General features: G+C 43.1%; 1 protein-coding gene across 3 annotated transcripts in view; it reads left to right on the top strand.

The window, feature by feature from the left end:
• The window catches only part of UBE2E2 (ubiquitin conjugating enzyme E2 E2), a 249877-nt gene extending 231159 nt beyond the window's left edge, over window positions 1-18718 (top strand). For all 3 annotated transcript variants that reach the window (XM_053261724.1, XM_053261723.1, XM_053261725.1), the window contains 2 exons: window positions 5658-5805; window positions 17957-18718. In XM_053261724.1, the coding sequence (XP_053117699.1) occupies window positions 5658-5805; window positions 17957-18054 (246 nt within the window). In that variant the 3' untranslated portion in view covers window positions 18055-18718. The remainder of the gene's footprint in view (window positions 1-5657; window positions 5806-17956) is intronic.
• Window positions 18719-26161: the final 7443 nt, after the last annotated feature.

The following is a 26161-nucleotide window of genomic DNA, read 5'->3' as shown; positions in this document are numbered from 1 at the left end:
TTTAAAAAATCCCATAGCAATGGAACTTGAGCTTTAAATTTGTTTCCAAACCAAATTGGTTTTTTAAAATGATTTTTTAAAAAATTAAAAACTTCAAAAATGTTCTATATGTGGCTTTTCACATGGCAGAAATTATAAAATCTTCTGGAATGGAAGCCCTCCCCCTGAAGCATCCTTCCACCCCCATGTGGAGAAAACTGCCATTGCCTTCATGGAAAAGGATAAAAGACTCCATTTTTCTGCCCCCACCTTTAGATCTCCGATAGAAGTGACAAGGGATGAGTCCGATAGAAGTGAGTCCGATAGAAGTGACAAGGGATGATGTTCTAAACTGTCTAGAAAAACTGAAAGCTAACAAATCACCAGGGCCGGATGGCATCCATCCAAGAATCCTCAAGGAACTCAAATGTGAAATTGCTGACCTCCTTGCTAAAATATTTAACTAATCCCTGAAATCGGGCTCTGTACCAGAGGACTGGAGAGTAGCAAATGTAACACCGATTTTCAAAAAGGGATCCAGGGGCGATCCGGGAAATTACAGGCCGGTTAGCCTAACGTCCGTTCCAGGCAAATTGATGGAAAGCATCCTCAAGGATAAAATTGTAAAGCACCTAGAAGAACAGGCCCTGCTGGGAGTGAGCCAGCATGGCTTCCGCAAAGGTAAATCTTGCTTCACCAACCTTTTGGCATTCTTTGAGAGTGTCAACAAGTATGTGGATAAAGGTGATCCAGTTGACATAGTCTACCTGGACTTCCAAAAAGCTTTTGACAAAGTTCCTCATCAAAGACTCCTGAGGAAACTTAGCTGTCATGGAATAAAGGGACAAGTACATGTGTGGATTGCTAACTGGTTGAAAGACAGAAAACAGAGGGTAGGTATAAATGGAGAGTTTTCACAATGGAGGGAAGTAAGAAGTGGGGTCCCCCAGGGATCTGTACTGGGACCGGTGCTTTTTAATTTATTCATAAATGTTCTAGAAGCAGGGGTAAGCAGCGATGTGGCCAAATTTGCAGATGATACCAAACTCTTCCGGGTAGTGAAATCCCAAATGGATTGTGAGCAGCTCCAAAAGGATCTCTTTTGGAGTGGGCGACAAAATGGCAGTGGGCGACAAAATGGCAAATGCGGTTCAATGTTAGCAAGTGTAAAGTGATGCACATTGGAACGAAAAACCCCAACTTCAAGTATATGCTGATGTGATCTGAGCTGTCAGTGACGGACCAGGAAAGGGATCTTGGGGTTGTGGCTGACAGCTCGTTGAAAGTGTCTATTCAATGTGCGGCAGCTGTGAAAAAGGCAAATTCCATGCTAGGGATCATTAGGAAGGGGATTGAAAATAAAACAGCTAACATTATAATGCCCTTATACAAAACTATGGTGCGACCACACTTGGAGTACTGCGTACAATTCTGGTCACCACATCTTAAAAAGGACATTGTTGAACTGGAAAGGTACAGAAGAGGGCAACCAAGATGATCAGGGCCTAGAGCACCTTTCTTACGAGGCAAGACTACAACACCTGGGGCTTTTTAGTTTAGAAAAAAGATGACTGCAGGGAGACATGATAGAGGTCTATAAAATCATGCATGGCGTGGAGAAAGTGGAGAGAGAGAGATTCTTTTCCCTCTCACGCAACACTAGAACCAGGGGTCACTCCATGAAATTGATTGCCAGGAGGTCTAGGACCACCAAACGGAAGTACTTTTTCACACAATGCGTGATCCACTTGTGGAACTCTCTGCCACAGGATGTGGTGACAGCCAACAACCTGGATGGCTTTAAGAGGGGTTTGGATGACTTCATGGAGGAGAGGTCTATCAATGGCTACTAGTCAGAGGGCTGTGGGCCACCTCCAGCCTCAAGGGTGTGCCTCTGAGTACCAGTTGCAGGGGAGCAATGGCAGGAGAGAGGGCATGCCCTCAACTCCTGCCTGTGGCTTCCAGCGGCATCTGGTGGGCCACTGTGTGAAACAGGATGCTGGACTAGATGGGCCTTGAGCCTGATCCAGCAGGGATGTTCTTATGTTCTTATCTCCTGGAATGGCTGGGCATAAGGCTTTGAAATTGGACACAGATGACAGACAAGATGGCAAAACTCTTCTGTTTCAAAGAAATCAGTCATTCCTGTGGTTTTTATTGATTTTTTTCTCCTGCTGCAGTGAAGCTGCTTCACACCTAGTGAAAGTGGAACTAACTATTAACACCCAAATAAACAATTTTTTTCCACAAATGCACTATGTTCAAGTTGGTTTGTGATCCAGAAGGTCTGTGTGAGAACTGAAAAGCCAGGGGCAAGTGTAGTTTTAATTTCTGGATTCATTGGCATGATGCAACAAGAATTTCCCCTAAGTCTAGGAAGCCGTGTGTGTGGCCACATTCAGACGTAACGCCAAACTGGACTTCAACGTGGCCGAGGTTGGGACCCCAGTACACCAGAACATGTGAAACCGCAGTTACAGACCAAAAGCAGCATCCTGTTTGCCTCGGCAAATTCCAGATCTCTAAGTTTACGTCTGAAGTTTTGCTGCCAAAGCGTTACGTTTGACTCCAGATGCAGGCATAATGGCGGATTCGTGCTGATTTCCAAACCACAATCATAGATACAGTGGCGCAGGCCCTCCTGAGGATGTGGCTGCTCCAAGCCTTTGGCACTTCTCACTGGCAGCCTCTTGGAGAGCCAGCCTTGCCCGACTTGTCAGCCTGTCAAACTGCCCTGTTGCTCAGGGGCATTCCCTCTTCCCACTCTGTCCCTTGCTCCCCGCCACCTTGCAAATAGTAGGGAAATGGTCTGGGATGATAGGACAGGTACTAAGTGTTTTGCTTCCCGAGAAGGGAGCAATAGTGATGTATGTTCACAAGCACAAACACTCCAAGTGGCAACATGAACAGGGCACACCATCACAGCGCTGGGAGAGAAGCAAATGCCTGGAGAGGGGAGGAGGACACAGGGTCGCGTATAAAAGGCAGACACAAGCAGAGAACCCGAGAGCAGCAAAGTTCTGTTTTGTTCACATATAGATTGGGGAAGGGGGGCCCAGCTCCTTCCCCTTGGGGATTTGCATTCCCTAGGCTCAGTCATGAGAAGTCTAATTTAAAATTCACTAGGTGGTATTCTAGGTGCACAAGGTGGTACTTGTGATGTAAGTTGCAGTACCCCATTATCCCATGGACCATGCTTTCATAAGAGTGCTTTTCTCTTGGGGACTCGATAACCGAGCCAGGACGTCCCATGCAGGAAAACTGCAAGGATGGGTACTTGTTTGTGTGCTGTCCAGGTTTCAGCGACTTCCACAAAACTGCTGTCAAACCCTGTGCCCTTCCCATCTGGAGATGTGCCCCCTTGCCCGTGACTCTGAAGTGCGAGCCCACTGCCCCGGGGCTGCTAGAAACTGGGGTTTCCCTCTCCTGAGAATCCCCATGCCAGGAAATCTGCATACAGCACCATGCCAGACCGGACCCAGGAACTTTGAATGGGTTTAAAGGTCAATCTGTCCCAGAACCTGATTTCTCCCCCATCCACACTAATGGCAGGGGAGGAGGTGCTATAGGAAGTGTTCAAAAGGCAGCCCCCAGTAGGGATACCTGAGTAGCCAAGTTCTATTCTTTTCACAGAAAGGTTGAGGAAGGGGTACCCAACCCCTACCCCTTTGGGGGGTTCTTGCTCCCCAAGCTTACTCATGATCAAGGCTGGTAACTAGGGTCGGTAGTGGTAAACCAAAATCCTTCTCAAAATATACCGCCAACCCCGGGAGCACTCCTCAATCATGAGAGCAAAAGGCCATGGGGAGACCCCCACACAACTCATAAGAAGGACCATCAAAGGGGAGGGGAGAGAATCCCCTGGCAAAACATCCCCTCCTCCCATGGACACCTCCCTCATGAGAGTGTGTCAGGCCATGGGGGCTCTAAATAGAGCCATGCTGCTGTGTAGAGGGAAACCATGAGGAGAGGTACCCTGGTGACTGATTTTCTCATCTTGGGGACTGCATCCAAGCTGCCAAAGAAACGTGCCCCTTTGCCTGCCCATCCACCCATGTTGACATGTGCGCCTTTGCCAGCACCCCAGAATGGCCATCCTGCTGTCCTGGAGTGGCTGGAGAACAGGACCTACCCTCTTGTACAATTCCCCATGCCCACAGAGCTGCATACAGTGTGATGCCAGACCAGGACTTTGGATTCTGAATGGGTTTAAAGGTCCATCCCAGTGTCTTCCCTCTCCCCTACACACACGTGTCCTGGCCATGGCACATGGAGTGTCTAGATGTCCTCTGGGTGTATGCATGGCTTTGGAGGGATGTGGGAGGAGGTTGCAGAGAATCTTTTCTAGATTTTACCATTGAGAGTTGGGGTGCCCAGTGGGGGAGTGGGTGTGCTGGCTCAAGTCATGAGCTCGCAGCCTGTGGGTTGGGCAAAGCCTTTCCATGGACACAGCCTTCCCCGTTAGACTGGCCCTTTCATGAGAGGGTGAGCCCACTCAGCAGCAAGCTGCCAGATAGCAGGTTTCAGTTTGGTCTGCATGGATTTCTTTGCCGGGGTTTCCCCTTATAACATCTTCTCAAGTTATGGTGGGACATACACCCCAGTATCCTTTGCCATCCCTCATCTACATATCGCCTCTTAGGAAGTATCAGTGTTCCCCTCCCCTCCCTTAATTAAAGCAGTATATCAAATCCCCCTGGACCCCAACCCCCCCCCGCCAAGAATTCATGTTGGTTGGTTGTGACTATTGGGGTGTGGGGCTGGGGGGGGGGGGCGGTGCCATTGCTGCCATGGCAGAGCAGGGCATTTATATGGGTTTAAATGCCCTTTCCATGCCAAGAGCAGGAGGAATGCTCTAAAAAGGCACTATCGCACTTAGCACACCCCCTTCCAGATCGTGGCCAATCATGGCCGTCCCACTGACATGGTGACACTTTGCCCACAGTCTGGCTGTGTAGCTTGTTGGGCTCTGCCTTGGAGGCCGAGCAGCAGGGAAGAGCTCCCTTCTCCTGCAGCTGGAGTTTGGCAGGCCGCGGTTTGGCAAACATCTGCAGCGTGATGGTCTTGTGGTAGCAAGCATGACTGGTCCCCTTAGCTAAGCAGGGTCTGCCCTGGTTACATATGAAAGGGAGACTAGAAGTGTGAACACTGTAAGATATTCCCCTTAGGAGATGGAGCTGCTCTGGGACGAGCAGAAGGTTCCAAGTTCCCTCCCTGGTATCTCCAAGATAGGGCTGAGAGAGATTCCTGCCTGCAACCTTGGAGAAGCCGCTGCCAGTCTGTGAAGACAACACTGAGCTAGATAGACCAATGTTCTGACTCAGTATAAGGCAGCTTCCTATGTTCCTATGCAATTTGGAGTGACAAATTGAAAGCTTGCCCACATTTACCTCTGGTTTAGTGTTACGTGTGAATGCAGCTGGTGTGTGTGTGTATAGAAGAAGGAACAGACTGGTTTTCTGTTGCTCCTGAGGGCAGGACTAAAACCAATTGGTTGAAATTACCTGGGAGCGAGTGGGGTAGGCCATTAGGTCCAGGTTCTAAAATTATCTAGGTGCACCCCAGTTTTTGCCTTTTGATCATATTTTGATACTGTGTGTTATTTATTTGAATCAGTAACATGATACAATAACTACCAATATACATGGTTTATATTCTCACTTCTTTTTTTCTCCCAGGTCACATTTCGGACAAGAATTTATCACTGTAATATTAACAGCCAAGGAGTGATTTGCTTGGATATCTTAAAAGACAACTGGAGTCCAGCATTAACCATATCAAAAGTTCTTCTTTCCATCTGTTCACTTCTCACAGATTGCAATCCTGGTAAGACAAATCGGATTCATTGTATATTGGTATTTATTTGTATATCAGTTCATATGAACTATCAGGGCCTACTTTGTTTCCATAGTTTTTTGAAAAAAATCTGCTAACAAATAAATAAATCTCTGCTTAGAGATATAAACATAGTTACTTCATGAAATACCATTGCAGGATCACTCTTTGTGGTTCGTTAAGCTACATGGATTACAGGTTTTGCATTAGAAATTGTAGTTAGCATCAAAGAATTTAAGGAATCTTTCATAAGCCGCTGGTGGCAGCATAGCTGGATGATGATAAACAAACTAGATTCAAATTCCCAGTTATCTCTGAAAAGCTGAGCCATTGTGATTGGTAAATGGCAAACCCAAAGTAGCCATGTTACAAGTAATAGGTGCATTTTAAGCCAAGTGCAATAATAGTTTTGTGTCTCTTTTTCTCCTGGTCCTGCTTCCATCCTTTTGACAACAATCTGGCATGCATAATTAAGTAGGCAAAGGTCTTCCCCCCCACCCCTGCCACATGATATGCATGCTGGGGGAAATCTCACTTGCTTAAATCTTGCCACTCATGTTTCTGTTAAAGCGAAGAAGCAGGGGTACAGCCAGAAACAAGGTGGCAGCCAAATCATTCACTGTCAGCTGTCAGAAATGGTGATTTGAAGTAGCCTTTAATGTTCAAATGTGCTTGTTTTATGAGCAATACAAATAGTTGCACAGGACAACTATTTATTAGCAATAATATATACAGCATATGTTTCTCAGTAAATATGAAGACAACTGTTGATTTTTCTGTCTTGAATGAAAGAGTCATTGCCAAATTAGTTTCATTTTAATATGTTCACTGCTACAAGAAGATTCAGTTTTTATAATCAAAAGTATTTTCTGCCATCCTTACTCCACCTTCTTTCTGTTTTTTTAATACGATGGATTGTAACATCCTATTCTTTTTTCTTTGTAAACTATTTTGATTTGTATAGTTGTTGTAAAATGATATAGAAAAATCCTTTTTTTATTATTATTACTGTGTTTACCTGAATCCAAGACTAGTTTTTTCCCCAAATTCTTTGATGATAGAAATTGGACTGTTGTCAAAAAGTCAGAACCCTCTTCCTTTTGATAAATACAGGTATAACCTAATTTTAACCTGTATTTTTAAGGGGTGGAAAGTCTTAAATTCAGTTGTCCTCTATTTATTTGGGTTCATACAATGGTGGAAGTAGCAGCAGCCAACATGCTGCGCAGCACTCCAGCTCCAGAAGGCTCCATGCTGGCTCTGCTACAGATAAACAGTACTAACATTGTTAAGAACAAGTGGTTGCATAAGCAGCACTGTATTTTTAAGCAAATGGGGGGGGCCTTTTCAAGCAGAGGTACAAGGGTTTCTGAGAACCAGACATACCTTCCCCTCTCCTCTGGAGAAGAGAGCTGGTCTTGTGGTAGCACGCATGACTTGTCCCCATAGCTAAGCAGCATCTGCCTTGGTTGCATATGAATGGGAGACTTGATGTGTGAGCACTGCAAGATATTCCCCTCAGGGTATGAAGCCGCTCTGGGAAGAGCAGAAGGTTTCAGGTTCCCTGACTGGCTTCTCCAAGATAGGACAAGATTTTTTATAGGACAAGATTTTTTTATTGAACCAACAAACTACCAAAGCATAGGGCTGAGGGAGATTCCTTCCTGCAACCTTGGAGAAGCCTCTGCCAGTCTGTGAAGGCAATACTGAGCTAGATAGACCAATGGTCTGACTCAGTATATGGCAGTTTCCTATGTTTCTATGTTCTCCCATACTTGTGCTTTGAATAGATACGTGCATCTTTGCTTTACTTGGAAGCTTGAAGGAGTAGTTTCCATATTGTCTCAGACTATATTGAACTTCATGGGAAAATGAGATGGTTATTTTTCTCAATTAGGGTTCCAACACTTGTTTCTTTTTGAATCTGGGGCTGCATGGAAAATGCTTGGGTTAGGAGGAGGAGGATTGCAATTATATAATTGACTTCTCCAGCTGCACATGGCTTCAATGCCTCCTCACATTTGCAGATGCACAAAGCTTGCAGCAATTGGTTCATCTGCATCTCTGTTCCTTTCCAATAATAGTGGTTGAGGGAAGGAACATAGAAACAGACTACCTATCTGCCTACTGGTACTCCTCCACTATAGCCACCACGCCCCACCTGCCAGTCTCTGCATTAGTTCAGCGCTGTCTGAAAGGCGACTTGGCTGCTTCTACACACTGGCTCAGCTAACTTGATCTGTGCCTTAGCACAGATCCTGCCTGTGTCCACTTTCACACCCACACACTGCCTGCAGTGTCTGCCTAGCCTGCCTCTCATTCCACTGCAATATAGCACAACACAAGCAAATTTTTGCCTGCCTGTGTGTTAATCAGCTCAGTCCCCTCAATCTTATCCAAGTAAAGCAGAAATGTGGTTTTTGAGTATGCGCACACACCTTCTTTTCAACTACCCTGCCACATATCAGCCGTCCCTCTGAGGGATAAAGTGCTGATATTGGCAATTTTGCATTGAAAACAGTGTAATGCAAAATGCTACCAATAGGGGCTGATTCAAATTAGATACAACTATTCTGATTCGAATTAGGCATATAATCTAGAAGCTCACTGGATAGGAGCCTACAGACCTCATGATTTACAGACTTCGAATCTATGGTTTTAGGCTCATGAAAAAGTATGGTTTAAGTCGCATATACAAATTGATAATTAACCTTGACCTATCTCGACACTTAATATCGAATCAAGTGGAAAGCTGATATAGATCATACTATGAGCCAACATAAGCTTGGCTGTGGAAAGTCCCTAACTTTCTATTAAGTATAAGGTTTAAAAAGAGTTGTTCTAAGTTATTAATGTGCTGATATCTGACTCTCAAAAGATTTATCCAGTATGTGATGAACAATGCTGGAGATGTTGAAGTATATGTGCTGAGTTAATAATATGTTTTGGTGATGTCCAGCAGTGGCTTGATTTTGGCAACAGATTACCAGCATTAGTGATATTATGTATTATCAGTTACCATTTTATACTGCAATATAAAATCATCAGTATATCTTGAAGATAGGGGAATGATCCTGTATCTTTTAACTGCTGCTAGACTAATCACTGGAAAAAACCTACCTCACCTACCTGGAAAGATGGGGTTATTAAAGTTTGGTACATTGTGGTTTGCATGAAGTTGACTAATTATATTAATTGGTGAGAAGGTGCCTACGTGGAAGACAAATTTACTGTGAACAATTTGAGTTAAAGTATCCAATAATATTACTCTGACCTTAAGACCGTCACCTACTTTCCTGTTATCAGACACTTATGCAAACTGAGGGCTACAACACAAAATTTGGCCACCTGTCTGGTGGTGATGGGATTACTTCCTGCCATTAACTTGCCTATCGCCTTTGTGATGGGTCAAAACCTGGCCATTTAGCCATCGGGGTGAATGAAATCCCGTCTCAGGTCTCTATAAAACAAGCATTCAAACAACACATGAGAGACCATTTCTACTTGTCCTTCCCCACACGGGCAGAGAGAGCCTCTCTCTATAGGGAATCCCTCTATATCTGCCCTCTAAAAGGGCTGAAGGCAGGGCATTGCATCATGCCAGAGTGAAGACTCTTCTAAGGGAGGGCACCTCCAAGATGGTAAGGTAAGGTACTGGGGCCAGTCTGTATCTAAATGACTCCTGGCTATGAAAATCAGGTGCCCTTGCTAAATCCATTTTCCTCTCTATGTCATCGATTCTCTGTTTGATGTGCTTCCTAGCTGTCTCCAAATTTTGCGTAAGCAAAGCAGACTGATCAAGGCCCAAAACGGTCAGCTTTCGGTTCAAAGCACTCTTCCAGGGCGACTGGTAATCCTCTAGTATCAAGCGGCTCAGCCCTGTGGCTAAGGGAAAAACCCTCAGCCAATAGAACAGCGCAATTTGCCAACACCTAGCCTCCACTCTAATGAGACCCGCCTCAAATCTGAGCCTCATGTTGGAGGTACACTTAGATGTTTGAAATATTGCTCTCAGAAATTTGGACTGCACCACTTCTAAGGGGGACAGATCTGGATAAGACCCTAATTGGGCACCATACAATTACTGAGCCAGCGGTTTCACTTGAAAAGTTTTCACTTGAAAAGCTGGAGTAAGATGCGCACCCCTAGTTTTGTAAAACTGCAGAATAACTCAGGCACTATTTTGGGCAATCTGGGCCACATAGGAAGCATGGGCCCATCTTGATCCCGACAAATGGAAGGTATACAAGGTATACAAAATTTTGAACCTGCTCTTTCCTTTGTCCATCAATCTTGCATACCCGTCTCTTAGGGCTCCTGGCAAAGGAGAGCACATTTGTTTTCTGGAAATTAATACTGAGACGTTCTCTCTTACAATAAAAAGCCAGTGCCCCCAAGGCCCTCCTTAATCCAACCGGGGGTCCAGCTAATTTAGGAAGATGAAAATCATTGCTATCAAGGTGAATCACATCATTAATAAAGAAATTAAACAACAAGGGCGCCAGCACACATCCTTGTCTGACCCCCTTTCCAATTGAAATAGCTCTGGTTAGTCCTCCCTGGGGGTTACACCCCAACTCTCTTAGTTGGTGATACATATAGGGCTCTAATTAGAGCTAAAAGTCGCCAGTCAAAAGAGGAAACTCTCAGTTTATCCCAGAGCCTATCCCGTGGAATTGAGTCAAAAGCAAACCTAAGATCTACAAAGGCAACATGCAAAGATTGAACATACTTCTGTGCGAAGTGTTGAAGTACAAAACAGTGGTCAACAGTAGACCTCCTTTCCCTAAACCCTGCTTGTTCTTCTGCAAGAATATTGTCCTGTTCCATCCAGTCCCTCATCTTCCAATAAAGGTGTTTAGCATAAAGTTTGCTGATTATACTCAAAAGGCTGGTTGGCCTATAATTGCCTGGCTCACTTCTGCACCCTTTCTTATAGATAGGTACAATAATGGCCAATAGCTTTGTAAGATTTTAATAAATTAAATATTAAATATATTTAAAAACCATTATTCCCATTCGCTGCACCACCATACTAATTAAGCTTAGTGCAAGAGGATGGTGGGTGGAGATAGGTCTCCACCTTATCTTTATAGCAAGGGCACCTGAGAGAAAATGCAAGCCTAAGGGGACAAAAAGTGAAGATGCCCCACAACCACCTTCCCGCCTTCTTCTTTGGAGAGGTGGGAGGTGAAGAGCAAGGTGCCACTCAGGTGGCAGACCCCCCTCTCCCTCAGGGGCCCATGGATGTTTGTCCTCTCCCCTGTTAAATTATAGCTATACCTTTTGAATGCCAAACGATGTGGTATTGCATGTGAACCAACAATTTCCTCTTCCTGCATTTATGGAAGTTGCTCATAGACTTCACAGTGATTACACATATGTGTGTGTTTAAAAGATTAGTATGAAGAGGTTGAATAAATATTTCACTTGTGTGGTCTTGAGTTATCTGAGTACATGACACTAAGTTCATATGAAAAGCTTTATTCTGCATTTTTTGTCTTTAGTTGATTTTTTTTTTTTTTTGTTAACCGTGTGCATTCATGGAATGATGTTTCTTTTTAAAAACCAAAGATATTTAATAAAGGGATTTTTTTAAAGGAAGCATGCAGATTAATATGATGGAGGTTTTTAAAAATATTTTTCCCTTTTTCTGACATTGTTAACTCTTGGCTTTAGGCCCATTTTTTTCAGTCCCAGGATAGTCCTGGTGCGATTTTAACAAATTGTCAGATTAGTCATGCTTTGTAATCTGATTTTGAACATGGTAGAGCAAATTGTTTACCCTTTTTTTTTCCGGTGAGAGAATGCTTTGAGAATACCCCAGGCACATCTCAGAGAAATACATATACACACACATGCTTCTGTTCTCTATCAGCTGGGAGCAATTTTCAATGCAGTCCATCTTCCCTTCATTTTAGGCCAACTCGGCCCACGTTAAAGGCAGAAACCTGGCAGGGGTCCTGAGTTGATCTCCTTGATCAAACCTTGATCTCTTTGTTCACCACACCTCTAATGAAGCAGAAGCCGATCAGGTCAAATGGAAAGGCAACACTGCATGCCCCCACAAAAATACAAATTTAAAATGTGCAGGTTTTCCCCTATGAAGGGGGAGAGGGGAGGGCCAAGTATCAGTTACCCTGTAAACTTCGATTTATGCAAATCTTCATTAGAACAACAAATAGGAATAAGAATGGCAGCTAATTAACCCCCAGCCATACACAGTGATTAAACTGAGTTGGAGCACAGCTGTAGCTTCATTGGCAAGCGCTGCTCTTCTTCTCAAGCAGGCCAAGGAAATGAAAAGCGGTATTTGCTCCTGAAGCCTTTGTCACTCACTCAGTAATCTACAAAAGAAGTTCAAAAGAAGCTCTTGTTGCTAGTTTTACATCACCACCCTTTTGTTTTGGGTCACCCAAGGCAGGCACTTGTTTGTCCCTTTTAAACAACCGGTCTGATATTTGACCTGTAAACTGGCATCATCCCTTCCATTCTTCTACTTGTGTGTTTTGTTTGGCACTGTCAGGCAGCAAATTGTGTTTAGAGATATCCAATTGTTGTTAACAACTGGATAAATTTATTTGCTACATATGGAGTAGAGAAGAATGTGAATGATGATAACCTAGGGGTTAAAAAATAGATTAAGCAGTTGAGCGAGTTAAAAGGGGAAATAATAAAATGAGAGCATTACACTCTTTGTTGTAACACCAAGAAAACAGGCATTTGGACTGCAGTTCTTCTTAGAGCTATGCATTAGGGTGAAGGCCCATCTTTAATTGGTATTAAATAAAAAGCTTTGCAGAAGAGATAAAAAGTATAGCTTAAGTTGCTCTGAAATTGGAACTTGGACTTAATAATTCAGAAATACTAAACACAGCTTTAATCCACCAACTGCCTTTTGACTGTATGTAATCTATGAATTATATGGATATAGTGGTGTGAAATATGCACAGAAATTAAGAATTTTTTTTACATAATTCATGTTTATATTAGCATTTAAACAGTTATTTTCATTGTTAACTTCTACATATAAATAAGCAAAATAGTTGCCAAACAAAGAGAATGCTTGTTCCTCTTTGCATGATCCATTAAAGCATACAGGTGTACTGTAGATTTTCCTCACGAGTCATCTTTATTTGATTCCACCCCTCCCCCACAAATCACAACATTTCATAGCACAGTTTTATCCCAGTGAATGTATTGTTGACATCTATGAACAGCACCTCATTTTTCTAATATAGCTCAAAGTTGTTCTGCTGAAAAAAACAATCCACAGATAAAGTTCCCTTTACTGTTTCTAACTTCTAAATTCTAACCAGGGCCGTCCTTAGAGTGAGGCAACTGGGACAATTGCACCGAGCCCCTCACTGGCACATGCCCCACTCTGGGCACACTGCAGTGCAGCCTGCCCTCCTCTCTCCTCCAGTCCTAGCCACTTATCCTTCCCCACAGCCGATCTTTTTGTGTCTGTGTAGCTTGAAAGGCTCCCAGGCAAGCTGCTAGAGGCCCCTCTCTCCCCGCCTCTCAGATGTTCAGTGGGTGGGCGGGGCTTCCAGAGAGACTTCCATGTAGGCCTTGCTGAAGCCTGAAGCCGAGGAAGGAAGCAGGCAGGCAGGCAGGGAGACAGAGAGTGTCCAGCACCAGAGCTCTCTGCAGACCCTCTGCCCTGCCCAGCCTTCATAATAGAGGTATGATCTGATTTCCTTTTTGTGGTTATCCCCCCCACTTGAATATTTAGGGATTGGCTTGCCATATGGCTTTGACACTGAGCAGAGATGTAGGGCAGGGTGGGAGGAATATGTATCTTTAAATTGGTGTGGATTGGACAAATGGTTGGTTTTTAATTTTTTTAATTAAAAAAACTCCATCCAAATAGTCCTATAAGTGGCTTGTTTCATGGCAGAAAATTACAAAAGTGTATGGAACTGAAGCCCGCCCTCACCCTTAGACCATCATTCCACCCCCATATGGAAGAATCTGCCCTTTGCCTTGATAAAAAAGGGTAAAACACCTCCCCTTTCAACCCCAGCCTTTAGATCATATGGAATGACTTGGCATAGGGCTTTGACATTGAACAGAGATGTAGGGGTGGAAGGAATATATATATTTAAATGGAAGTGGATTAGATAATTGGGGGGGGAGGTTTGTAGTTGTTTATTTTTTAAAAAAACCTATCCAAAAACTCTTATAAGTGGTTTGTTTCATGGCAGAAAATTACAAAAAAGTTCTGGAACAAACAATATATAATTATGTATTTATTTATGAATGCACTATGCTCAAGTTGATTTGCAACCCAGAAGGTCTGAGAACTGTGAAGCATGTGTTGTGCTTTTTTATTTTTATTTCTTTTGAAATACATTATATGTCCAAGCTGGTTAGACAGGTCCAAAAACCTCACTCACACTATTTACACAGTATGTCATCCATCAGTATGATTCTGTAATGATATGAAATGTTAAGGAGGCCCCGCACAAGCTGATTCGCCCCCAGCCTCGCACCCCACTAGGGTTCGCACACACACTCTGATTCTAACTTTTCTTCTAACAGTTTCTAAATTCCTTCTGCATAATGAATGTGGCATTAGAGACCTAAATAGCCATATATAAGATTCCTGGGGCATATATATATATATACACACATACATATACACACACACACACACACACACACATATATATATAAGTTTCCACCACTCTTTCCTGGGGCAAAGATGGTGGAGGTGACTTCAAGAATGTATGCATACACACGGTTGGGTAGGCGAGGCTTCCTCCTGCATGTGTATTTAGGAATTAGCCTGTTCTCTTGAGACTGGCTTTTTCATCCGTCATAAGTGTTATGGACAGTTCAGGATAAAGTAATAAAATTGGTTCTGCACAATTAGGTACTTAACCAAGTATAATGTTTTAGTTGCTTTGAGATCAAAGAAATTCAATATAGATGGGTTAGAGTTTATTTAGACTGAGTCAACCAAGTCATTTGGGGTTTTTTTAAAGGAGCTGATTTATTTCTTCTTATTATTATTTATTAGATTTCTATACTGTCTCACCCAGACAGCTCTAGGCAGTTCATAAATATAATTGCAACGAAAATTAACTATTTAGTTGCACATTTTTATCTCTCCAATTTATTTTCAGTTTTGCAGAACCATGGTAGTACAGCAACTAGATATGTCCAATCAGAGTATGTATCAAAGTAGAAAGAACCAAGTACTCTCTAAAGGGATTTCTGTACTGGTATCTGAATACCTGTTGCAGTGGCATAGCCACCATTGAGCAAGGACATGCAAAGTGCCCACAAGTGCCATGCTTGCTATCTCCCTTGCCCCACCTTTGTGGCCCACCACCACCACCATGCTGCCACCACTTGGCTTTTCTCATCCCAACTCCATGCTGGCACAGCCCTGATCCCAGTGAAAACAAGCAGCTTCTTTGAGCAGGCCTGTTCTCACTGACGGTTGAGGTGAGCATGGCCTGGAAGGCAGAAAACTGGTGAGCAAATGGGGGAAGAGGGTAAACAGTGAGTGAAGCAGGGGCGGGGGTAAGCAGTGAGGGAAGGGGTGGTGTGTGGCAATGGCAAGGGGTAAGCAAGGAGCCACACAATAGATTTTGCCCCCAGCCTACCTCCAGCCTTGCTACACCACCGACCTGTTGTAAACTAAACAAATGATTTATTGTACTGTTTTCATTTTGTTAGGTGGTAAAGGGAATAGACAAAGTAATATGTGATATGCTTTGCTCTGTAAGGTTAACTGGCATTTTGAGTTACCTTTAGAATACACAGTCCATTCATCTAGTAACATTCTAGGAATCTATGTGGGTGGGTGTGTAATAAATTATGGAGTAAAATCTGTGGTTTTTTGCTTGCTTTCCATTGCATGAGGTGGAAAATCTCTTCATGAGCATTGACATTGGCTAACATGATTGTCTTTTATTTAATATTTCTATGTCTTTTTGTTTACTGAATTTATTATCATTCTTGGTCACTATTTGCAGTGGCCCTTCCTTATGTTTCAGGATGTATTCTATTTTTGAAACACTTAGAAAAAGCACCATGTTTACAGGGTGGTATGGGGAGGCTCTTGGTTTGCTTGTTTCCTGACGCTAGTTGTTTTCCTATTTATTTGAACATTCAAGCTAATAATACAATATTCAGAATTTCAACAGAAAGACAAAGGCAAATTATCCTCTCCGTTTGTGGCAGTGTAAACCAAGCCATAGAAAAGTCACTCACGAATTCTAAATGCCTTAGAAAGCCCACGCAGCTCCCTAAAAAGCCCATGTACCCCACCAATACCTTGGTTATCTCTCCCCAGGGAGAGGCAGTTGGGTCTCTTTCCAGGTTGTTCTCTTTTGGCCTAATCAACCTTATGATAAAAGTAGAAGATAAAAGTAGTAACCCCTGCTAACTTGGCAAAGAGCCATCTTTATAACGTGGTGATTCTCTTTATTTAGCAGGGGGAGAGTAACTGGCCCTATCCACCCCCAGCACGGTACCTCCAATGACTGTTGCTGGTGTCTATCTTATGTTTCTTTTTAGATTGTGAGCCCTTTGGGGACAGGGAGCCATCTTATCTATTTATTATTTCTCTGTATAAACCACCCTGAGCCATTTTTGGAAGGGCAGTCTAGAAATCGAATAAATAAAATAAAATAAATAAAAATAGATACCATGCTGCCTGGAGGCCTTCAAAGGAAAGGTGGGGTAAAAAATGTGATAAAACTGTGACTGGCAAATCTGTCCTACCATTGCAGTAGTACTACCCCCTCGCATTGCTATGCAAATTTCTTTTTCATCCTAGTTTTCTTACAACATTGGGGTACCTTCCACTCTGGTCAACGGAGTAGACTTGTCAAAACAAAACAAAAAAACTGAATGAGCAAGGTTTAAGTTCAATCCTTCCTCTCGCCAGTTTATCCTGTGCCTCTGGAATGCTCTGAGCAGAGATCAATTATACAAAGAACTCTTAAGATCATATCCCAGTACTGCTGTGAGAAATTGCTTATTTTTAAGAGAGATTCATGAAATGGATTCTAGTGTGCTAGGCACCTGCACACTAGGTTGTACTTTCAGTAATGTGTGAAACCGTGGCCAGCTTAAAATAACTTCAGATAAAGTGCACGGTTGTGTATTTCAGGCTTTGTCCCATAATCAGTGAGGAAACCGTCTCAATCCAGGAAAGGCAGATTTTTATATTCAGATACTCTGCCTGAAAACCATTTGGAACCCCATGACACCTATATGTCATAAAATTTACAGCTTCATAGCTTCAGTTTTAGGGGTTTTACTGTATTTTAAATTGTTTTAATTATGTTAATGTTTAAAGGGTTTTATATTGTGAACCGTCTAGGGACTTTTTTTGTACGGGGCAGTATATAAATGTAAATAATAATAATAAGCTGTAAAATAAATATGCTGTAAGATCAAAATATGTTTATGCTGCCAGAATATTCATTTATCACAGAAGGGCATTAGAGTAGATACTACTCTCTTTTTAAAACGTCCAAATGCCTACATGCTACTCCATTTGACAAGTGATGCTTTACAGTGGCTTACAGTGAAATGCAAATTATCTCACCCCTTTTCTTTCACTATTTTTGTAATTCTTACACAGATGTCATTCTTTTCTGATTGCCCCAGGATTTGTTCTTGCTTCTCCGTCATCAGTGGCAACTGTGCCCTGTATTATTTCAAACTGGTGGGCCACATCACGGGCTTGCCCTCACACTAATTACAAATTAATCCAAACAAAGCGCTATTAAGTTTCAAAGTTTGTAATATGAAGTATATGTTAAATTCTCTTTTTTAAGGATAGTGCTATATTTTTGGTGTTTATTAATATTGCTAGCATTACGTGCTTCACACGCTGCTGAATGAGTGTGTTGAACAATTCTGTTTAGGGCCACTACAAAATGATCTTAAGACAGAAAAGCACCATCACAATTCAGCAAACCAGGACACTTTGGCAGTGCTGCAGGCAGGTTTGTGAGTGCATCAAGTTCAGGGCATAAATTGGTGCTCTCCTTAAATTCTAATATTTAGTTTGGCATTGGATGATTGAGAAAATATTGCCCTTTCATTACGGTCAGAGTCACCAATTTGCATAGAACTCAGCAAGTGGCTGACTGTTTTGCTTTCTTTGCAGCTGACCCCCTGGTTGGAAGTATTGCTACTCAATATATGACAAACAGAGCAGAGCATGACAGAATGGCCAGACAGTGGACCAAGAGATACGCTACATAGGAATCTGCTGTAGAACATGCTGGACCTGTGCAAGCACATTCACTAAGTGCATCAATAGCCCTCCCCCTCATTATTTTTATTACATTTTGAAGCATTTTGTGACAAAGATGACTCCCTTCCTTAGTTTTCCTTTATTTTAATTCTTTTATTTTATTGTTCTGTTCAACTTGAAAATTGTATCTCTAAAATATAGATTGGGAATCTTGGGTTACAGTGCAAGGAATGTTGGATCTGTAATAGTATAGAGCTTTGTCACAAAGCTTTGTATTAATGTACACCCCCCCCCTTTTTTTTCATGTGGTCTTTTGCAGGGGGGGGACAAGCAAACTCAGAACTATATCTTGTTTCTACTTAAATGTAGTGTTTAGGGTTATTTTTTTGTACGGAAGTCTCTAATGGTGGGTGCATGTTACTGGGATCAGGTTTTGTATAAAAAGCATAAAATCAAGAATCACTGTGCATTACTAAGACTGTGTTTTAACACTAGCCTTCTGTTTCCTGAACAGAAAGCTACATGAACACAAGATAATACGTATTTTGATTTACTTTAAAAGAGAAGCGCTTGTAAATTTCTTAGGGACCTGCCACTTTTGACTGTGGATCAGTTGATGTACACTTGTATTATTAAAGCACTCAATAAAAACACTGTGGCTGATAACATGCACTTCTTGTAAGGCAGTGCTTTTCCTCCTTATGGCCTAGACCCAGGTCAGCTCTGCATGTTTCTAAACCTGCGTTTCACTAGAGAGTCTACCATTGTATTTGTTTCTGAGCTGCTCATTTTCCCTATCATCTAAGGGTCAGCTTCAGTGTGGCTGTTGTAGATTAATCGCCATGGAAAATGGTAGTACAAGCAGTATGTAACACATCCATTTTGATGTCCTTTGTTAGAGTTCCTGATCTCCCTCTCCCATGCCTCCAGGATGCTATTGGCAGGCTTTTAAATTCCCAGATGTCTCCACTGGCTTGCAAAACCCAGCTCACAAGGAGCTATTCCAGCATTCAAATAATTACGTAAAGGGCAGACGCTGTAGACACACTCCCTGATTTTATCTGGGATGGCGTCTGTTTAATTAGCACTTCTCTACCTCTCTGAATCTGCATTGGGATGTATAAGTTACGTTGTAAAAAAGAAAATTGTCCACAGTATTATGCCGGTACTACATTTCTTAACATGGAAAGAACTCTATCTTATAATGTATGCCACTTACCCTATCTAGGCTTGCTTCTTGTAGCAGCTTATGTTGGAGAAAATAGGATTAGTCATTTCATATAAATAGCAGTGTCTACTATCTATGTACTATAACACTACACTTAATAGTACCATTCACCTCTGATACCAGCCATATGTAGCCAAATGTTTTCACATCAATGCATTTGGTTAAAGATGAGTGAGCTGTGAGTTGTTTTGTAATTTTGCAGCGCTTGGTTATGTATAATTAGCAGGCCTCCTAAAATTTCAGCCTTGTCTGTGCTGTTTCGCCATGTATCAGTCATGGTTTGAATTCTATGTGATGCATCTCTGACCTGTGCACTGAAATCATACCGGAATCCTATAGGCTTATGAAAGCATAGTGTTACCATGCTTAAAATTCTACAAATTCCTCAGCTTCAGCATATCTAGCTGCAAAAGTGTTCTGTAAATCAAATGGACATCACAACTTTTTTCTGTTAGACCAGATGACATCATGAAGAGAAATAATAGTAAATGTCTGAAGAAGTCAATATAAAAAGATATATCAAAATGCCCAGCAGAGCTATACTTCCCAGCAACTTAAAACAGAACTAGGAAGAGATTGTTGATGAAAACAGGACCACAACCAAGCATCTACATCAAAACTCAACTGCTTGAAAACAACTCAGTGTTCTGCAGGCACAAGATGCACTTCTAATGCCACAGCACCGGAAAGGACAAAGACAAGATACCAACACTTTGTAATCAATACAAACCAATTCCATGCCATGCCAGATAATCTAAGGTAATTTGCCATTCAGACATTTCCATTTGTTTTATCTATGTGTATGGCATAGTGCTGAGCAATCTGTATACGCTCAACACACAAAAAACCAATTAAGAGATTTCTGCACACTTGCTCCAATCCTACAGGGCACATTGAAGAGGCTTTTGTTGTCGTGCAGTCCTCTGTTTTGGAAGCTATGCCTGTTCTGGCTACACAATGGCTCTACATGGCCCCAACCAACTGTCCCATACGTTTGACTGTGAACCCTATGACATGGAAATTAGCTGGCTTTCAGTGCAAATGAATAAATGATATGGGAATAGGAAGCTTTGGCCCAATAAATTTATTGTCCAAGATATAGATCAATGTCTGGCAGCCAAAATGACCATAAACCAATGATACTGGGCCGGATGCTGGGGGTGCATCCAGTGCACTCTAATTGTCCCCCTGTGGCATCTAGTAAGTCTCCATGGCTAGATAGAGATGAAGAATTACCAGTGCCCCCACCCTCACTGCAGCTGCAATCACTGACCTGAATTTGGATTACTAGGTTTTCACATTATATTAAGCATGTTAACCATATACTGAAATCAGGCTGTGAACTCCCCAGCCTCCTGCCGATGATGACCCAACTTGAAAGAAACTATTGCCTTGTTCTTAATAAATTCAGGTTGTGCTATGTGAAAGAATGAACCGACTGCACCAAACATTTATAGCATGTGCTGTGGCAAGGGTATTTCTAATTAGAATTGACCTCTGGGCTAATTTTAGATATGCCACTCTAAGAAGAAAACTTTTGCTCAGCTGATGAAGTGTGTGGGTGTTGTGATTTGGGAAATATATGCTGATGTTTAAATTTGTCTTCGTTTTACAAATGCGAACTCAGAGATAGTGCCCTTTATAATTTCTCAATATAGGAGGCTTAATATGTTAGTGTCTGTCTTTTGAAAATAAGTAATATTTCAGAATCATGTAACATACTAACACCAGTTTTATTTAGGATTCAAGGAAAAGAGAAATGTAAGGTAAGAACTTAATATCAAATATTATATTATAAACTATTATTACAAAATGGTATGAATAGGTATATGCATGGTAAAAGTGCATTACTTTCTTAAAACGTTAAAGCATCTTTTGTAATCCTGTTCTAATATTTATTGTACATTTGCTTACCTTTTGTAAAAGTGATTTTTAAAAAATCCTTATATTTGTTTGCAGTTTTTTATCCACTCTCAGAACTCTATAAAGTTTAGGGCCACAAGAGAGATAATATATGTATCTGTATAAATATCTATATACAGTTTCAAATCCTTGAAATTTTTGTCTTTTCATTTAAAATAAATGTGTGGAATAACGTTAGGGAAGATGGTGCTATTCAGCTGAATTAGTCCTTATTACTTAGATTTGCTCTTCTGAGAACTATTTCTGTCTTCTTTCATAATTACAGTAAACACAAACATTAGTCCCATCCCTGTTGTTTCTTAGGTGAAGGCAAATTACAATTGATAAAGATTATATCCGCAGTTAAAATAGTGTCAAGGCAATCTGTTCAGACAAGCACCAGGAGGCAAAGTGCTTAAGGAAACTATTACAGAAACAATATATTGCATCATAGCTGCCTGTTTCACCCTTCTAATATCTCCAGTCACATATTCTAAATCATTCATCTTTGAAAACTATAATCAGGATAGCACTCTCAGTAAAAAATTCACCAGTAGGATTTTTTATGAAACTATGTGAAGTTAGCTTAAGTTGTTTCATGTACACCCAAAATAAGCCACTTTATCTCCAATCTTCACAGAACTAATGTCAACAGACAAACTGATCTTCTTTATCTGTACCAAGCATTAACTTTCCTGTGGCATGTGTGAGCCTTTTTAGATCATTTATGTCATAATTTATTTATTGCATTTTTAGGCTGTCTTTCATTCTTTGACTCCAAGGCAACATATCATAATCAATCATCAATATGTATAAAATGCTTAGGTGGTACATGGCAAGCCCCGCCCTCGCAGTGCTAAACCAATCGGCAGCTGTGGCAGACGTGTGGTATGCTGGAGCTGACTGGAAGAAGCCTCAGTGATTCCTCTGCATGGAAGAAGAGGAGGCTTACTGAGAGGGAAACTTGCTGTCAGTTCTTTCTTAAAAGTTATGCCCTGAAGATGAGGAGGCAGCAGAGCAGGGGTCTTGGCAGCCGTTGCAGTCGCGGCAGTGGAAGAAGAGGAGGAGGAGGCCAGCCCGCTATGATGGGGGACTGCAGCTGCCCAGACAAAGCTGGTGGCGGGGGGCAGGCAGTGGTTGAACATGACCATGCGGGGGGGGGGAAGGTGGGCTCCATTGCCGGCCTCTTAGAGGAGCTGCCGCCACCCAGAAAATCTGCCAAGTTTCATATCCTTCTGCCCCCCAACCAGAGACAGGAAAAGCAGCAGCAGAGCTGGAAAAGTTGACAACAAAAGAGGAGGCATGGCCCTCAGGGTCTGCTCTTGCTGGTGGACCCCACAGCCGTGGCAGCTTGCTTATCACTCACCCACCGGCTTCTGCCTGGCCAGTCCAGTCTCTCTCCTTTCTCTCTCCTACTCAGTGCTTCTCAGCACCGGCTTGGACAGCAGCCAGCAGCCAGGCATATCCTTCATTGTTGCTTAGCCCAACCTAATCTCACTGCCTCCACCGCTGTTTTCTCTTACTGGCTGCCACCTCCAGTTAAAAATATTGTTGTCTCCACACCACAATGGAAGTAGCAGAGCCCCACTGTAAGGCCTTCGCTGCTGCTGCTGCTGCTGCTGCTGCTGCTCCAGTCAGGGGAGGTACTGGAGCTCCAGTTTGGAACCACTCAGGTCCTGCAGGGAGGAGGAGGGAGCAAGAGCATGGCTTAGGTGAGGATGGGAAAGTCTCTGAGGTGAGAGGGCTGTGGCAGGGGGTGAGAGGGGCAGTCAAGTACTAGCCCACAGATGCTCTGCATGGGTCAAGCTAGTAAAGAATTAAAACAATCTGGGTTTTTTAAAAAAAAGCTCTAAAACTGTGTACAAACTAGGGGTGTGCATGAATATGATTTTGTTATTCATTTTGAGCTTGAAACAACAAAATTCCTTTAATTGATTCATTGAAACAGCAACAAAAGCTGCCTGTTTCAATGACTCTATAATCATTCGAATTGATACAAGTTATTTGGTCATAGGGAACAATGGGGAACTCGAAACACCCCATTGTTCCCCATGGGTAGGTGCTAGGGACACCAAAGTGGGTTCCCAAAAAACCCATAGGATCCTATGGGGCTTGGGGAAAACATTTAAAAAAATTAAATCATTGCATGCTGATTTAATGAAAGTTATGTTGCATGCCGACCAGGAAAGCTGGTCTTGTGGTAGCAAGCATGACCTGTCACCTTAGCTAAGCAGGGTCCACCCTGGTTGCATATGAAAGGGAGACTAGAAGTGTGAGCAACGTAAGATATTCCCCTCCAGGGATGGAGCCACTCAGGGAAGAGCATCTAGGTTCCAAGTTCCGTCCCTGACTTCTCCAAGATAGGGCTGAGAGAGACTCCTGCCTGCAACCTTGGAGAAGCCACTACCAGTCTGTGAGCTACATAGACCAATGATCTGACATAGTATATGGCAGCTTCCTATGTTTCTATTTCTTTTGTGGGTTGGGTGGTAGGTAGCACCCATCATGCCCTACCACCCAAGCCACCTTGGTGTCCCTTGGACCTAACCATAGAGAACAATGGATGTTTCGTGTTCCCCATTATTCCCTATGGCCAGAACAAGCATGTGCACAATTTTGGAACCCTGCCTTGAAAAACACTGCAAGCACAAAGTAAAAGGGGGTATCTGTCCCTTCTGACACAGAACACACATTTCAAAGACAATCCAAGAATGCCAAAAAAAAAAAAAAAATCATACCGGAATCCTATAGGCCAGGGATTCTCAACCTTGGGTCCCCAGATGATATTGGACTTCAACTCCCATAATCCCCAGCCCCAATGGCCTTTGGTTGGGAATGATGGGAGTTGAAGTCCAACAACACCTGAGGACCCAAGGTTGAGAATCCCTGCTATAGGTTATCACTCCTTAGTTCTTAGCATTACAACAACAACTACAGCAGCACCCTTAGCAGCAAGCTTAGCCATGAGCTCAACTACAGCAACATCTTCAGCCACATTTTGACTGAATGAATATACCTTGCCATGCAGATTGCAGAGCAGACTAGAGCAGTGAGTGAAGCACAAGGAAGTTAGTCCAGACATGGAGCCCAAGAAAATATTGCGCATGCACACACACACACACACACACACACACACACACACACACACAGAGCTGAGCTCCCTGTCCATTTGTTGCCCCAACACTAGCTCACAGACCAAGCAAACCACAACTCAAGGAAGGAAGGCACCCAAGTTATGCCTTTGTCAGTCTGAGGTCCAGCAAAACCAGATAGTTATAGAAGCAATACCACAGCATATTATACTCAGTGCTGAGGAAAAAAAACCACAAAATCATGGGCCAATACTCTGAAAAGAAACAAAGCTTAATCTACACTCTTACCATGAGTGTAAAAGTGTAACTCTTACATTATTCTCCAGTGTACATCCTTGTCTGCTTCTGTCTGGATAACACCATGGCCTCAGATTGGTGCTGGGCCCCAGCTGACACATTGGTTAGGATACCAGTCCATCATCTCATCATTAGCCATTGCGGCGGTGAGCATGTGTTTCTGTGTGTCAGCAGCATTAGCATGCAAACTGTGACACATCTGGTTTGGGGGTTGGCCAGGGTGGGGCAAGCTGCCAGTGGTGTTAACCATGAGCCCTCCATGGCTAGCTCTGTATAGTCCAGCAGGGGAGGGTTCACCTTCAGGAACACCAGCCGCTCCTCCAAGTCAACATCCAAGCATGTGCAATGGAGTGTCACCACATCCCCAGTCATAGAGAACACCCTCTCATTCTGGATGCTGGTTGGCGAGCATGAGAGGAACTGTTGGGCAATTTCTATCTGGTGATGCATTGCCCAAAACTGGATCAGCTCCATCTATTGACCTGCCAACAGCTTCTGCAAGTACTGCAGGACACACCGGACAGCACTGCTGGAGGGCTCGGTGGGCTCATCTTGTAGCCCTGGCAAGGCACTAACATACCCCTCAAGTAACCACCAGGTGGAATGCTGAGATGGAACTACCAGCTCACTTGGCTTTGCCAGGGACACCACGCTGCTGGACTGAAGTGATGATGATGATAGGGGTGGACTGTGCACTAGCAGTAGGCACTCCAGCACCCTTCTCCTAGTTGTGCCCCAGTCTCCTCTTCTCTACTTGCCTGACCTCTTTATCCTTTATCCCGCCTTTATCCTTGGTTTACATAGGCAGGACAAAACATGCTCTGCCAATGCACTAAAGGGTGTTCTGAGTCAATCTACCACTCCAGTCCTCAGCAGACCTGCCAATGCAATTGCTTCCTCAGTATTTAGCGTGGTCTGGAGCTCACCCATGGTCTTCTCAAGGAGAAGAGTGGTGGGCAAAGGCTGGCTCATCATTTCTGTCTCAGCACACAAGCTGTTAGTGGCAACAAAAAATGGCTCAAGTGCCGAGACAACCTCAGAAATGAGCTCCTGTTCCTGGTTGGATAGGTCACACACTTCCAAGCCCTGCCAGGGTGTGCCAGGTCCTTGCCAGGGCATGGATGGCCATCTCTTGCTCCTGCAGGCACTGGAACAAGAGAAAGGTGGAGTTTCACCAGGTTGAAACATCCTGAGGGATCAGGTGTTCAGGTAGGCCTAGTTAAAGCTGCCTCTCCTTGAGCATCCACCTTCCCTTTTTACTCTGGTAGAAGTAAGCTATCTTGCAGCATTTCTCCACAAGAGCAGCCATGGCAGCAGCAAATAGGTGCCCAGTGCCTCCAGCAGGAATGTCTCACCTGGATATAACCACAGAAGGGCCAAGCACATCCCACACTACCAGGTTCAGTGTGCGTGCCACACAACAGATGAACACAAACCGACCCTGCTCAGGTGCCCTATTTATGTTTGCAGTATTGCTGGTGACCATGAACCAACGATGAAGGTTTGGATGTCTGGACAGCCATCCCTCCACCTGGCAATCCATGGCCACTGAGAATTTCTCTGCTGTGTGGTTGGTGTCCAGCATCTCCTGCCCCC

Source organism: Hemicordylus capensis, chromosome 6 (genome assembly GCF_027244095.1).
Source record: "Hemicordylus capensis ecotype Gifberg chromosome 6, rHemCap1.1.pri, whole genome shotgun sequence".
Taxonomy (NCBI): Eukaryota; Metazoa; Chordata; class Lepidosauria; order Squamata; family Cordylidae; genus Hemicordylus; species Hemicordylus capensis.
The sequence above is the reverse complement of the archived record's forward strand: the minus strand, read 5'-3'. Positions and strand labels throughout refer to the sequence as shown.